This window comes from Callorhinchus milii, unplaced genomic scaffold (genome assembly GCF_018977255.1).
Source record: "Callorhinchus milii isolate IMCB2004 unplaced genomic scaffold, IMCB_Cmil_1.0 Scaffold22, whole genome shotgun sequence".
Lineage (NCBI taxonomy): Eukaryota > Metazoa > Chordata > Chondrichthyes > Chimaeriformes > Callorhinchidae > Callorhinchus > Callorhinchus milii.
Window position 1 is genome coordinate 222055 of NW_024704763.1, and position 16660 is coordinate 238714.

The following is a 16660-nucleotide window of genomic DNA, read 5'->3' on the forward strand; positions in this document are numbered from 1 at the left end:
AAAGCAAATGGAGGGAAGAGCAGACAGTGGCTGCAAAGGAAGAATCGTTGTTCTAACATAGACTGAAATTATATTTTATATTGTCAAATTGGTTACATTTAAAAATCATCAGTCACTAGAACAGGAAATATCTTAAATTAACAAATAAATTGAAAATATTTCTGTAATTCTATGATAATTCTAACATATTATAATTAATTTTGTTATTAGGTTTGAGTGGCCTGTGCAGGGCATTATTTTGTATATTTAAAGAGCAGCGGAGATTTGGTGATGTTGTCACAATAGAGGTGCTGCCGAGGCTTAACCTCCACAAAGCAAGAATAAGAGGAGTGGCTGTATGGCTAGTGCTGGGTGACATTTATCAGATCTCACTTCAGGCTCAAACATAATCTGTTTATACAACTTGTGAGATGTTTTCAAGAAAAGCAAAGAGAGAATGTTAATGAGAATACGGGCACTATCCTGAACGGGCAGGAATCGGAGGTAAGCATCTGCTGAGACACTGTCATTGTGATGAGATGGGCTAGTAACATGCACTATACAACCCTATACACTATACATCATTGCATTCCCATCAAGCCCCAATCACATGGGGTATGTAATAGCTCAATGTAGAATTCAGCTACCTCATCACAATAGCAGATACAATCAAACAGGACATGGTTCTCATATTTGGAAATTAAATTGTAATAAATTATGGCAGACGCGTCAAATTGGAGCAGCTTTTGTTTATCTTGAACTGGGCAAATGAGGGAATGTGAGACACAAACAAGAATAACTTGCATTGATATAGCGCCCTTCACACGGGGTAGCGCTCTGAAACACTGCCCTCCATGGAGGGCGATATATAAGTGCAAGTTGTTGTTGTTGTAATGTCCTGGAAACAGTTTTTTTTGTACATTTACTTGGGTTCAGCTGGTGATGATACACTGGTGGCCAGAATCAAGCAGGACAGTCTGAAGCTTCACATGAGACGATCCTCTAGCAATACAACAGCTAAACCCTTGCCAAGATCCCGGCACCAGACATGTCAGCATTTACAGTCTGGTAGATTTCAAGATGCGAAAGAACTGATTGAAAAAGTGAAAGCAATTCAACATCTGAGTATAGTCTGCGGTCCGTTCGAAATGACAAATGTAGTTTGTGTCAGTGCTTTTCATTGCTCCAATTCAAAAACCCTTCATCTGAGCAGTATTCCTCTCACGTCAGACATTCAGCAAGCACATGTGGCTCAATCATGCTCACTCACTCAGAGCTCCACCGATTCCCTCACGGTTATTGATGTATGAACTGTCCAAATCAATACCATTAGGGATCATTGCCACTGACTACACATTTTAAAGTTATTTTTTAGCAGATCATTTGAAAGAGTTAGAGACAGGATAACCCAGAGCTGACAGGCTGGCGCTCTCGGTCCTTCAGTGATAATAATAACCTTGCATTTGATATCACACCTTATCACATGGTCGAGAAGTCTCAAGGTGCTTCAGAGCACATACTGTAAAGTGGATTGTCTGTGCATTTTGTGGGCAAAACACAGCAATACAATACCGTACAAAATTACATTTGTACAGCAGCCAGTTTCTGCACAGCAATGTCCCACAAACATCCATGGAGTAAGTGAACAATTTTATTTGGGGGAACGTTGGCCAAGACACCAGGAAAAACTCTTTTTGAATAGTGCCATGGGAACTTTAACATCTAGCCGAATAGCCAGACAGGATCTCAGTTTAATGTTTCATCAAAGGACGGCACCTCTGACAATGCAACACTCCCCCCAGCATTGGAGTCAGCTTACACTGTGTAATTCCAAGTCCAGACTTGGGGCTTGAACCCACAACCTTCTGACTCCGAGGCGAGAGCTCTACAGTGCACCAGGCCGACACACAAATTACCAGGAAACGCACTTTATCAGTTTATGCTAATAATGTGACAGACTCCAGGCCACGTTACACTGGTTGTTTGTGCTGCTTTGTTATCTTGCTTTCCTTTTCTAATTAAATAAAGAAATTAATTAAATTCAGCTTGTCCATCAAAGTCTCATTTCCAAGTTTCTCTTAGTCTAGAATGAAAAATAATAATCTTTACTTAAATTTCTCTCTGCTTTGGTTCAGAGCTCCCAGCTCAGCCTCTTTCCACCTTCCGCTGTACTAAATGATGTGTACCGTAGGTCACTGATTGACTGTCACATTATTGTGTACTGCTGTTATAGTCTACTTTCAATCATACTTTGTTCCTCACCTTATGTCAAATTAGATCTTCCCCCCAATTCTTTGCTCAATGCACAATTTACATGACAGTCACAAGGCAGAAACCAAGTCACTGAAAAAGATCGTTCACAAAAACATTCAACATGAGTTACATTATACCACTGCCAAGTATTGGGGAGGAGATATCCTACTCAGATGTCTTTGGAACCGACCATTTTAAGACTGACTTTGATTTATTTCTCAGATTTATAAGCAGTAAAAAAGACAGGTATAGACAGATACATAGGTACAAACACATGTACACAAACAGACTGACACATACAGGCAGACACAAAGAGACATACATACACAGAAACACACAGAGACTGTCAGTGACACAGAGACGCACAAATATATACAGTCACAAACACAAAGAGATGGAGAGATTACAAGATTATGATCATATTTGAGATTCTAGCACATGTAATAAAGTTTGTGCTGAATGTTCAATATTTGTACAAGGAAAATCCTTTTAAAAGAAATGTGACACGTAACAGAGTGAAAGTGGGTCACCTACCTCAAGCCTCACTGAGCAGCAGAACAATCAACTGCACCACACTGCAGTCTCTTAGGGCTCCTGCACTCCATGAAATCCTACAGGAAGGTGGATCACTTTGCAAAGTACTGGGTCAGCAGCACGTTTGGGTATTGCAGAAAAATTGACTTGAAATGAGTCAACTTCATTTTGATGGATATCAAATCAGCTGTAACATTTAGATGCTGCCGCTTTCCAGTATGTAACATTTAGATGCTGCCACTTTCCAGTATCCTCAACAAAAATAACGGTCCCAGCCAGCTCATGTACACCAGATGTCAAGTCCAAACAATAAGATAAGAAACTCCTGCAAATAACCACTTGCCAGCCACGTTCAACCAGTACAGCTCTCATCTCTGAGTCAGAAAGTTGTGAGTTCAAGTCCCAGGGTCAGGGCTGACACTAGAATACAAGGGACAGTGGTTTAAAGTTGTAAAGGGCAACTTCAGGACAGACACCAGGAAGTTTTTCTTTATGCAGAGGGTGATCTATGGCTGGAACAGGTTAGCAGGAAAGATGGTAGAGGACAGGACACTAGACTTATTTAAAAAACAGTTTGATGCAATGATGGGTGGTGGGGTGGGGGGACAGTACGGTGGGTGTTCTGAAGGGATGAGATCATATGAAGAAATGGAGAAGGGCCTTCTTCATCCAGACCAATGTTGTGATATCTAATTTGCTTCTATGCACAGTCACTATATTTGACAGTAATGACCTGGAAAGTATTTTGAGATATTTCACTTTATTGGCTAAAGTGCTTCGAATTGCAAATTCTCTCTTTGTTATGAAAAAACAAATTGATCAAGTACATGGGATTTAACGTACAACATTTCCCTTGTTGAATTTGTTGAAACTTGAGTCAGGGCTTTGTGTATGAGACACTAAATCTCCAACTATACTACAAATCTTTGTGCTTCTGGGAAAAAGGAAATATATAATCAAAGTAAACATCTGGAACATTAACCTAATCTAGAATTCAACCTGTTGACTTCCCTCCACAGGCAGCAGCTCCCCAAAGCTTCACATTACTGAGATGTTTATTTCTCCGAGTCTGCTCTTATCCCTATACCTACCTAACTGCTCCCAAACTGATGTTTATCCAGTTTTACTAAAGCAGTTAATTAACAACATGAACTACATTTGTTGGAAGCCTGTTCCCAATGTAACTATTACAGTAATTTCAAGTACACCATGAATAATATTTACTGCAGTTACATAAGTTTAACAAGGCAATATGACCTGTACAGAGAGATCAGGCTGGGCAGGAAGGACTGTTGTTGATGTGTTCATGGATTTCATCAGCGGAAGGAATAGCTCCACATGGTGTATTCAGGGATCCAGCCTTGTGCAGACAGCAAACAGAGCAGTACGTCAGAGGTGGCACCATATTGTCCTTCCTAATGACAGTCTTAGTGTGTCATTGACATTATAAACCACTTGTCCTCTTTACCAGGAATCATGTTGATTGGATGAGATTTACAATATTGGGGGAAATATTGAGTAAATGGGAAAATAGTGTGTGTGTGTGTGTGTGTGAGGGTTCCTGTGCAATGTTCCTCTGCTAATAAAATATTTACCTGGAGTCAAATAAACATACAGAAATGTGTTGCTGAAATCAGAGTTCCTTGGTTTTGATTTGATAATATTAAAAAAGAAGCCAAATGCAACCATTAACCTAGGGCAGTAATCTTCTGATCAGCATCATGTATAAAATACAACAAGTCTAACATCTCAGTGTTTTGGGAAACAAAACACATAAATGGTTCCCAATGGCACTGAGATTAGGAACCAGGACACAGGGAGGGAGAGGATTGGGACAACACCACTGAGAGCTCATAGCCCTCCAGTCACTTATCAGCTTTTCTCATTTATTCACGTTTCATAAAAAGTCAAGGTCAAGCACCTCCCATCTGAAAGTTTTCAACCAAATTGGTTTGTAAATGATTTATGGAGGAGGTTTACTTCATGGAAACTTAATCTAGCACAAGTAGTATGAACTTTGCAATTACTTTAAATTTCTCAGGGAAATTCAATTTAGAACATTGCTCCAGGTGTCGCTTCTCATCTAAACTGCCTTCATCCCACTGCTCGACAATGCTGCTCGGGTATGATTGCTGCTTCCATATTAAAATCTATACTCATGCAAATTACTTCACGGTTCCAAGAGATAAACTAGTGCTTTTATAATTACTACAATAAAATTAAATAGTCATTAGTAGAGATTTCTCTTGCCACTAAGGGTAGCCATTTTTTGACTATGTACAAAAATAGTCACAAGGAATGTCTCGCCAACCTTGTTTCTTTTCAATGTTCAAGTAGAGAAGGGATAGGTTTCACTTCAGTCTTAAACTTCTGCTCCACAACCATTCTCAGTACACTTACCTTATAGATAGCCCTATAGGGGCTCTCTCTGCCGCTCCTGACAAATAACTTTTGCATTTAACCCAGCACCTTAACAGCTAAACAACTCAAAGGCTTCACAGGTGATTGCTGTCAGGTACATCTATAAACAGTGCTATTAGGAACTACAGTATTAGAAGTTCCTAGAAATTAAAAAGGTTCATGGTTAATGGTGATGAGATAGATGTGAGGAAGGGATCTTTTGTGAAGCTGGTTGGGTAGCCAGATCAACAACAACATTGGTTATAGTGCTCGCTTTTCATGTCGGGAGGCCATCCCAATGATATACTCCTACCTGACTGTGTTACTAAGCTAGTTAACTGACTCTGTTCTGCTTAAAATATTGCCTCACTCCAACTAAATCCCTTTAAACATGAAATGCTTGTCAGCTGTACTGTAATTTATCTGTTCTGACGTATAGGCTGGAGTTAAAGAAACTGTCTGGCTGAGTCATACGTTGATTGGGCTTCTACATTGAGGTAAAGATCAGTCTGTGTGTTCGCATCAGCACTCTGACAATCAGAGCCACAACTAGGACCAAAAAGGAAAGTTTAACAAACTGATGTGATTGATGGTGCTTTACCCAGCGTTTTGCACTCTCTGTAATGACTATGGGCAGATCTTGTGCTAAATCAGATGGATTTAACATTGCAAGATGTACTGGTGGCCTTTTCCTGTCTGTAATTGTTGCTATATTAGTGGGAACTATAAATTGGACTAAATAAACATTTTAGATAAATTCATCAAAAAATACTCGTTCTTTAATTCACAATGTACCTCCCAGCAAAAAAATAATGATGAAAATAGCAATAAATGAACAGCAAGAAATCTGGGGATTAAACCTCACCTCATCTCTCACCATCTGCACCATTAACATCCCACAGTCCATTCAACAACACTATGCTTGTTCCCTCCCTTGACTCCTTCAAGGCACGTCTCAAGACCTTCCTCTTCGACCGTGCCTTCAGCTACCCTCCTGTCCCCACCCTTCCTGCTCTCCACCCTTCCTAATCCCAACTCCCAGCTTGTGTCCATATGTGAAAAGCGCTAAACAAATGTCATTTTGTACGTTGTATTGTTTTGCATTAAATGCTTTGTCAAACTCTCAATACAATACAATGATGTCTAAATATATCAGCCCCATCACAGTTCGGGTCAGCTTGGCTCAGTCAGTAGCACTGTCTGGGTCAGAAGGTTCTCATGTTCGCACTTTATTATAAAGTATTGTCAGGCACTCTGTGGTGTTTTTTTTAAGTGGGTGGGAGGCAAGGGGGCTGTATTGTCAGAGGCACTGTCCTTCAGATCCTGTCGCCCTGTTCAGTTGATGTTAAAAATCAAGAGGAGAAAGCTTCTCCCAGTGTCCTGGTGAACAGACCTCCAGGTAACTCACTCATTCATTTCATGGCTAATTAGCATCATATTTGCCTGTAATTACACAGTCACTATGCTTGACAGAAATTTTCTTGGTACTTTTTCAAATATTTGTTATAGAAACTATATCAAATGCAAATATTAGTATTATTTCACTCCTCCACATCAGAGGTAGTTTGCCATAAATGGAGACTGGCTGAAGTAAAAGATTTATCTTAAAACATGTGTTTACATCTTCTCAAAGCTTGGTCCTGGGCTTTGGTTTAATATCACAGTCAGGTTTTAGCATTTTATTATCTCATTTCATGTATGGTTTCTCATTCCGATCCAAACAGTCCTCCTTAACTCATATTTACTTGACTTTGTTTGCAATGAAGTTATCAGCATTCTGCTCTCTGAACCTTCGCACAATCACTGAAAATATTCCTATAAATCAATCAGTTAGTCACTCAGACATCCTGTCACAAATGAACTGGTTTAAATATAAAACTTGAATCCAGTAGTTCTGAGAGAGATCCTCTTCCCCAAATGGCTGTGTAGATCTAGCTGGTCATTATGGCTCCTGGGAGCCTGGCCATTCTGTGCCACAGACGGACGTCAGTTTCTACATTGCAGTCGTTTAGATGTGACAAATGCATTGGGCGCTGGTTACTGCCCACTGATAATTGTTACTGACTAGTCTCTTTTGTGAACGAGTGCATTAGTACAGCTTCTGTGCCTGAATTTAGAACAAGCAGCTGTGAGTCATTTTAGGAATTTGATTCTATTTTTCAACTGTGGGATTTGTACGTTTGCTGTGTATAATGTGTGACATGTACCTGCAATGGTAACGTGTGAGTGACGTGACTAGTGCATGTATCATGACTTACATGCCTTGAGGACTTCACACCATTTATAACAGGTGTCACAAGCATTCTCAATCAGAATGGTTCTGGATCCTGTGGCTATGCAATACCTCCTGTGACATTCACTGGCAACTTCTCCAGATTCTCTGCCGATGTGTACTCAAGGTGGGGTCAGTAGACAATTGAGTGAGATGGCTATTTCCTAGCAGCTGAACTGAAGTGCTGTTGGTGGAGCCAAAACATCGCTGAGCTCCCAATGTTTCAGGTAACATCACCACATCAGACAAAGAATGGGTCTGACTGCTGTGTACAAAATAAGGTATCTATTCTGTACATCACAAACAGCTTACTATCAGCTAGAGAATGGTAGCAAATTTGACACCAGATTATATTCGATTGTTTGTTTCAAACTGCAAATCACAAAAAAATCTTTTTCATATGTGTTGTACGATCAAGCACATACGCCCCAAACATAGAAACATAGGAACAGGAGTAAGCCCCTCAAACCTGTTCCGCCATTCTATAAGATCATGGCTGATCTTTGAGGCTGTACCTCAAATCCAAATACCTGCCTTTGCCCCATATCCATTGATACCCTGACCTAACAAATAATAATAAATAATCCTTGCATTTGATATAGCGCTTTTTCATGTATTCTAGGACGCTTCACAGAATAGACTGTAAAGTGAATTGACTGTATATGTGGATATATCTATCCACCTCAGTCTTGAGCCCATACATCCTGTTCTGCATTTCCACCATTGTCAATAGATCTCTCTATTTGATACTAAAACCTCATTTCAGTTAGTGAGACCACACTCGGGAACACACGGCAGGTTTAAGCGAGTGTGCAATGCATCACTTGAGTCAACTGTGGTGGGCTGTCCAGTTCTTGAATCAAGGAAGTCCACAATTCTCCAGGGCTCTGCTGATAACAGCCAAGCTAGCTGGGCACATTGTCAGGACCTGGAAGGGCAGACCAGTCAGCATGGAGTGTTTCCACTCAGTTGCTTTTAACACTTGCATTTGACATAGCGCCTTTCATGTCAGTAGGACGTCCCAATGAGCTTCACAGGATTTACTGTGAAGTGGTTATGTGGGGGAGGCGGTACGTGAAGTCTCCCTGGTACTGAGGAAATTTGCCTAGTGGATATTTATGCACTAAATCAGATAGGAGCTGCTCACTCACTCTGCCAGAGTCATCAGAGACATTTCATTAGGCTCATCTCGGTGAGACAGCTGCACAAAAGATGAAGATATTTCAGCTCACAGGCATCTGACGCTCCTGACAGGGACATGACCTGCTGTTGGCAGCAGAATAAATTATACCTGTTGGTGTGTTGTGTACCTGATTAGCATAAGCAAAAATAAATAAACAGCTTAAGCAGCATTTATGGAATATAGTGACATGTAAAAGGGATGCTCAACACCAGGTCAGTACACACAAAGCAAACGGACGCATGTGAGACAGGACTGATACAACATGCTGACAACTGCACTAAGCCTCCAGTGCCAAACCTGGGGCCAGGCCCGGGTTTAGAACTCTCCCTGCAGCAATTTTTATTTTTTATTGCAATTCAAAACATTCGGACAATAATTATCTGAGCTCCAACTAACACACTTCCATTATGGAGACACTGTTAAGCCATGATACAATCAAGTGCACACAGTTAAAAATAATTCCAAATGTTAATTGGTATTGAGAAAGAATATTATAGGTAAATAATATATAATATATAATATCAAATACACTATATATTTTTCTAAACACTATACACGCACATACACAAGTCTAGAAACAGATTTGTGCAAATGTGGAAATTGTTTTATTTCATGTTGACCAGATTTCATCCCAGACAACAATTTCCCGGATAAAATTGGTCATTGGCAGTTTGTGGAGCATTGCTGTGTGCAAATTAACTGCTTTGTCTGTCTGCAAAATACACAGTCACTACACTTTACAGTAAATCTTGTGAAACGATTTGAGATGTTTTCCTGACATGAAATGCATGGATTATTATTATAAAGAATCTCATAATCTGTTCATACATTTAGTAACATCAGTTAAGGACTGTTACCTGTCTGTATAGAAAGATTGTATCTTGATTTCAAAGTACTGTACACTGAGCAAGAGGAACAGAATCTACCACATTAACCTGTAAAACCTCACCGTCAGTGGGGCTGGGGTAAGGTATACATGCCTGGCCAGTCCAGACTCCAAAATGAAAGTCTCACCTATTCCTGAATAACCTAGATCCTCCCTGCCAGAAAGGAAAGAGGTTACAAGGATGTGAAACTGGGTAGATATGCTGGGGCCACCCTAAGCAGGTTCCCAAAATTAGTAATATTGTAGTTCAAAATATTATACATGGTAAAACTTTAGATAGTTTTGATTAATAACAGTTTGAAAAGATCTATAAAACTATCAACTGAAAAGCCCAGGATTGTGATAGATCCCATAATATAAATAATATAGAGTACAAAGGCAATGGAAAAGGTGCAGTGTAAATTCAATGGGATGTTTCAGTGGCTGAAGGGTTTCAGTCATGAACAGAGACTTGAGAGCAGAAATGTTAAGGGTGACCCTGATAAAACATCTTGAAGACGACTTATGGTAAATACTAAAATTATTTCCAATGGTCAACAACTCAGTAATGAGAGGGCACATGTTTAAGATAATCACTAAAGGAAAATAAAGGGAAGGTTAGAAAAAAATCTTTTAAAATTGGATTAGCTAAATCCTTGAAGAGGAGGAATGTTACAGTGTATGGGGAGCGAGCAGAGGAGAATACATATTATGTCTGACTGACAGGCTGCAGAGATTAAAGGAGGACAACACAGGAGACCCTCATCAAGAGCACTCAAAGAATAGTGGATTAAATATTCATGGGCTGGAGGATATTTTTAGGGATGCACTGGAAACTGGAGTAATGTCCTAGAATGGGGCAAAAAGAAAATTCAGTAAACTTCAGGCTATTTGGTCTGACATCTGCGGAGGGGAAACAGGTGGAAGCATCCTGAAGGAAGCACTAATGAAGCATCTAAAAACTGTAGAATTATTATGGGACAAAGATCATACATGACAAAGACAAATGAAGTGCTTTATGTTGGCATAGTAATGGTAATAAAATTTATACGGCAGGAGGCTTAAAGCACATATGGCGGAAAGTGAAATAACTGGCTTCTGGCCCCACTCAAGGCCTGATATTCCAACTAGACTTAGCCTGCAAGATTATTTAAACTTTAAGATGGCACAAAATTGTGAAAAGTTCTTACATGTGATCTGATTTTGTAAGGTTTTCCCTTTATAGGAAGCCAACTTCCAAATAAAGATCGAATTTAGGAATTTTGCTAAATTTTGCGTAATCTTAAATTTTAAGATAGAATGGACTAGAAGTAGTGGTGAATTCCTTTAGTTCCATGTTTCTCACTCGTCAAGTGAGACAAATTCCTTCCTCAGTATCCAAAACCATTTCAAGTCTTTACTCAATATGAACAACTTTGGAAATGTGTTTGAACCAACAAGAATCACCAAGTGAATGAATAGGATCAAACAGAAAAGAGGAAGGAGTCTGATTTCCATTGTATTGAGGCAATTTTCATACACTCAGGTCATATATTAAAAGATTTTTTAAATGTATAAGTTCATTCTGATTTGAAGAATATTTCCTTTGAATGGGTAAATCTCAGGCTGTTCTTGCTCATTTTATTATTATCATTTGTAAACAGCAATGAAGTGAACAAACAGTTTTTTTAGGGGATTATTGGTCAGGATACTGAAGAAATACCCTTTTCTTTTTGAATATTATCGTGAAATCTTTGAGCTCCAGTGACCTCAGTTTAAAGTCTCATTTGATGGAGGTCAACAATGCAGCAAACCCCAGCATTGTGTTGGTGACAGCCAACAGGTCAGCCTATACCAACCATATAGCAGGAGTCCTGTAGCTCAGTGGTTAGAGCACTCGCCTCACAAGCGAGAGACCTGGGTTCAATTCCCGGAAGGTGGTGAAACCTTGGGCAAGTTTCCCTACTCCACACGCCTGATAATAATCCCTCAAGAAAAAAAATAATAAATTGGTAACTTCAATCCACGGCTGTTTGTGGGACGCTGCTGTGTGCAATTGGCTGCCGCGTTTTGTCCACAAAATATACAGTCAATTCACTTTATTGTGAAATATTGTATATCCTGTGAAGCACTTTGAGACGTCTCAAAGATGTGATAAGGTGTTATAACAAATGCAAGAATTATTATTATTATTATATGAGTGAGATTTGAACCACAAGCTAAGGGGAGAGCGCTACAACTGAGCCAGCTGACACCTCGCTGGTTTTGCCAGTACCCAGCAGGTTTGGTGGATCCTCGCCTTATGTGACTAATCCATCAGTGACTGTGGGTTAGTCAGTCCTTCAGAACATCCTTCTATCAACGGGCGGAGCTAGTTTCATTTACATACAGTATTAACATTGACATATTACAATCCCTGTAGCGAGGGTCTCTTGGCTTGGTTTGATTTTATAAAACACGCCTTGTTAAACAGACACCAATAAAGAGAGAGAAGGATGTGGGTCTCAATGTCGGTTCAAGCTTTTACAGCCATCCCTAAACCACTGGAGGTTGAGAGATTTTCAGACGGCAGAACAATCAGTGACAGCTGTCGCCTTTCCCCTTATAAAGATGCTCGTTACCTTGTTATTTTCGGTGCAGAATTTGGTGCACATTTGAATCAATAATGACTTGCTTTTCTTAACACACAGTTATGAAGCGCTTCCACTGTGTGCCTCTCACTAACAGGGAGTCTCAGAGCCAGGACAAGCCGTCCCTCTCTCCCATCTCCTGCTCTTTCTTGCTCCTTATATAAGTCTCATCTTAGCCCAGTTTTACAGCGTCAGTTCCTCCCGATAATATCTATTGACTCTGCAAACATCAGTGTAAGAGGCGCTGGGGAAACATAGCGATGCTCTCTCTGTATGAAATTCCTTTATAATAACCAGGACCTTGTTATCCTTTTCTAAAACAAACATCAATGCCTCGAGGACATTATAATTCGCCCAGTTAATGCTCTGGAGAATTCACGGTTCATTTAAACATGGTAGCAAAACACATGAAAGAGCTGAGGAAACTCGGTGCGGCCCGGGGTTTGCGGAGCCCGTGACCCTCCCGCACCTCCCAGGGCAACAGGTCCCAAAGCCCGTGCGTAAACCTGAGAGAGACGCGGCTCCCACCTCACCGCGCGTCCTGCAAGTCTGCGCTGTGCGCACATCCCATTCCATCTCTCATCCCATCCCTCATCCCATCCCTCATCCTATCCCTCATCCCATCCCTCATCCCATCCCTCATCTCATCCCTCATCTCATCCCTCATCCCATCCCTCATCCCTCATCCCATCCCTCATCCCATCCCTCATCCCATCCCTCATCCTATCCCTCATCCCATCTCTCATCCTATCCCTCATCCCATCCCTCATCCCATCCCTCATCCTATCCCTCATCCCAACCCTCATCCTATCCCTCATCCCATCCCTCATCCCATCCCTCATCCCATCCCTCATCCCATCCCATCCCTCATCCCATCCCATCCCTCATCTCCCAGCGCTTCACCGCCAAAGCCGAGGCGTTCAGACACTAATGTACAGCTTTGCTGCGATCCCATTGCCATGTCAGTAGCTGCTGAGCCCTCACTGAGCCCCCGGTCAGCACTCGGGGCCGACCTTAATGTCACAGGAAACCACAAGCTGAGGTGCTGCCGGCGGCAGTGTGAGGGGGGGGGGGGTTGGCGTGTGTGTGGGGGGGAGTGGAGTGTGTGTGTGGGGGGTGTTGGTGTGTGTGGGGGGTGTTGGGGGGTGTGGGGGGTGTTGGGGGGGTGTTGGTGTGTGTGTGTTGGGGGGATGTGGGGGGGGGGGGTGTTGGTGTTTGTAGGGGGGGGTCCGGCCCGCGTATTACCCGCGTTTCACACACAAGCTGACTTTCAGACTTTAAATACAGAGAGTGGGTGGCGACTCCATCTTACACTGAGAGAGAGTGTGGGGGAGGCAGGGAAAGAGGGGGGGGAGGCAGGGAGAGGGGGGGGGGAAGCAGGGAGGGGGGAGGCAGGGAGAGGGGGGTGAAGGAGGCAGCGAGAGAGGGGGGGAATAGAAAGAAGGATTGAGGCAGAGAGGCAACAGATATATATATAGAGAGGCTATAGACAGAGAGTGGGGGGTGGCTAAGGCACAGAGAGTGGGGGGGAGGCAGAGAATGGGGTTATGAGGCTAAGGAGGGAGTGAGCAGAGGGAGGGGATGGGGGGGGGGGGGGGGGGGTGGGATAAGGTGCCGGGAGCAGGGGCAGGTGCGGTGTCGGCAATGAGAGGCTGACACCGGGAGGTGTGAGGATTGAGAGGGACCCGAGTAAAGGGAACCTGATCCCGGGTCCCCGGGGTCAGGACTGAGATAAAACGAGGGAGAATGAAGAATAGCCTTTAAACCCTTTACTGGGAGCTGAGGTTAGCTGTCAGTGAGGGAGGTGTAGTGACTGTCCGGGAAGAGGTGGTGACAGCCTCTCACATTCGCTGTCCAGCCTCACACCTCAGTCTCCAACATATCCCATCGCAAGTCTGTTCTGCAATGATTATTTTATGCACATCATAACTGATCATTACACAGCCGCCATTCAGACGGTCACAGGAGCTGGTCTCAATCACAGCAGGAGCTCGCCTTGGGGTCCCATCCACAGCCACAGAGTGATTGCCATCCACAGCCACAGAGTGATTGCCACCCACAGCCACAGAGTGATTGCCATCCACAGCCACAGAGTGATTGCCATCCACAGCCACATAGTGATTGCCACCCACAGCCCACAGAGTGATTGCCATCCACAGCCACAGAGTGATTGCCATCCACAGCCCACAGTGTGATTGCCATCCACAGCCCACAGTGTGATTGCCATCCACAGCCACAGAGTGATTGCCATCCACAGCCACAGAGTGATTGCCATCCACAGCCCACAGTGTGATTGCCATCCACAGCCACAGAGTGATTGCCACCCACAGCCCACAGTGTGATTGCCATCCACAGCCCACAGTGTGATTGCCATCCACAGCCACAGAGTGATTGCCATCCACAGCCACAGAGTGATTGCCACCCACAGCCACAGAGTGATTGCCATCCACAGCCCACAGAGTGATTGCCATCCACAGCCACAGAGTGATTGCCACCCACAGCCACAGAGTGATTGCCACCCACAGCCACAGAGTGATTGCCACCCACAGCCACAGAGTGATTGCCATCCACAGCCACAGTGTGATTGGCATCCACAGCTCTAACCAGCCTCAAAATGCCCACCTCTCTCTCTCTCTCCCCAACTTAGCGAAGACTGTCTTGCAGAAACATGACTAATCGCATCTCATTTCATACGCTGCACGTTCTAAGCGCTCCGAGGCGCTCCCCTGCCTGGAGGGCGCTGTCTAAGTGCAAGTTGTTGTCGTGTTAACATTACAATGCCATCTGCGTAAGCAGCTGTAAGGAAAGTGATGGCTGTAGCTCGAAGCCAAGGCGATGTGCGGCGAGACAGAGGCAGACGGACAGACAGAGAGACAGAGAGACGGGGAAGGACTCACATTTGACGAACGTTCTCCATCTCCTGCAGGTCCAGCACCGGGAAGATGGTTACGTTGTCCGGTTGGTCGCAGTGGATCTGAGTGGCTCTGCACTTACAGGTCCCCGGGCAGCTCAGCACCAGCTCCAGGCGGGAGAAACAGCCCAACATGGCCCAGAGCAGCCCCGCCACAGGCACCATAGTGACCGCTTCAGCCACTGCCGCTCACTGCCATAGAGCAACACACACACACACACACACGCACAGCCCCCTCCTCACGCCAGGACCGAGCTCCACATCACACCCAACACAGCGTCCCGATGCACAGTGCGGATACTGGAGAGTGCGGTATTCCGGGGACACTGACAGGCAGATAGGAGGCAGGAGGGAGAGAGAGGGATAGAGAGAGAGAGGGAGAGAGACAGACAGACAGACAGAGAGAGGGAGAGGTAGTGAGGGAGAGAGACAGAGAGAGGGAGAGAGAGACAGACAGACAGACAGAGAGAGAGAGGAGAGGTAGTGAGGGAGAGAGACAGAGAGAGGGACAGACAGACAGACAGACAGACAGACAGAGAGGGAGGGAGACAGACAGAGAGGGAGAGAGAGAGACAGAGAGGCAGACAGACAGACAGAGAGACAGACAGACAGGGAGAGAGGGAGAGAGACAGACAGAGAGGGAGAGGGAGCCCTGAGCTCCAGCCACACACTGAGTTACACAGAGCAGTGACGCACTGAAACATCAGACACGTGATTACACACAAATGATGGGGAGCCTCGTCTCCCCCTACACTGCCCATCATTACACACTCACACACACACACACTGCCCATCATTACACACTCACACACACACACTGCCCATCATTACACACTCACACACACACACTGCCCATCATTACACACTCACACACACACACTGCCCATCATTACACACTCACACACACACACTGCCCATCATTACACACTCACACACACACACTGCCCATCATTACACACTCACACACACACACTGCCCATCATTACACACTCACACACACACACTGCCCATCATTACACACTCACACACACACACTGCCCATCATTACACACTCACACACACACACTGCCCATCATTACACACTCACACACACACACTGCCCATCATTACACACTCACACACACACACTGCCCATCATTACACACTCAGACACACACACTGCCCATCATTACACTCACACACACAGCCCATCATTACACACACACACACTGCCCATCATTACACACTCACACACACTGCCCATCATTACACACTCACACTGCCCATCATTACACACTCACACACAGCCCATCATTACACACTCATACTGCCCATCATTACACACACACACTGCCCATCATTGCACTCACACTGCCCATCATTACACACACACACCCAGCCCATCATTACACACTCACACACACCCAGCCCATCATTACACTCACACACCCAGCCCATCATTACACACTCACACACACCCAGCCCGTCATTACACACACACACACCCAGCCCGTCATTACACACTCACACACCCACCCTGCCCGTCATTACACACACACACACTGCCCGTCATTACACACTCACACACTGCCCATCATTACACACACACACGCTGCCCGTCATTATACACTCACACACTGCCCATCATCACACACACTCACACTGCCCGTCATTC

General features: G+C 43.9%; 1 protein-coding gene across 1 annotated transcript in view; it reads right to left on the minus strand.

Moving 5' to 3' along the window:
• The window catches only part of ntrk3a (neurotrophic tyrosine kinase, receptor, type 3a), a 150142-nt gene extending 134768 nt beyond the window's left edge, over nt 1-15374 (minus strand). The window contains exon 1 of the mRNA XM_042343066.1: nt 14993-15374. Within this exon, the coding sequence (XP_042199000.1) occupies nt 14993-15171 (179 nt within the window). The 5' untranslated portion in view covers nt 15172-15374. The remainder of the gene's footprint in view (nt 1-14992) is intronic.
• Between the last annotated feature and the right edge of the window lie 1286 nt (nt 15375-16660).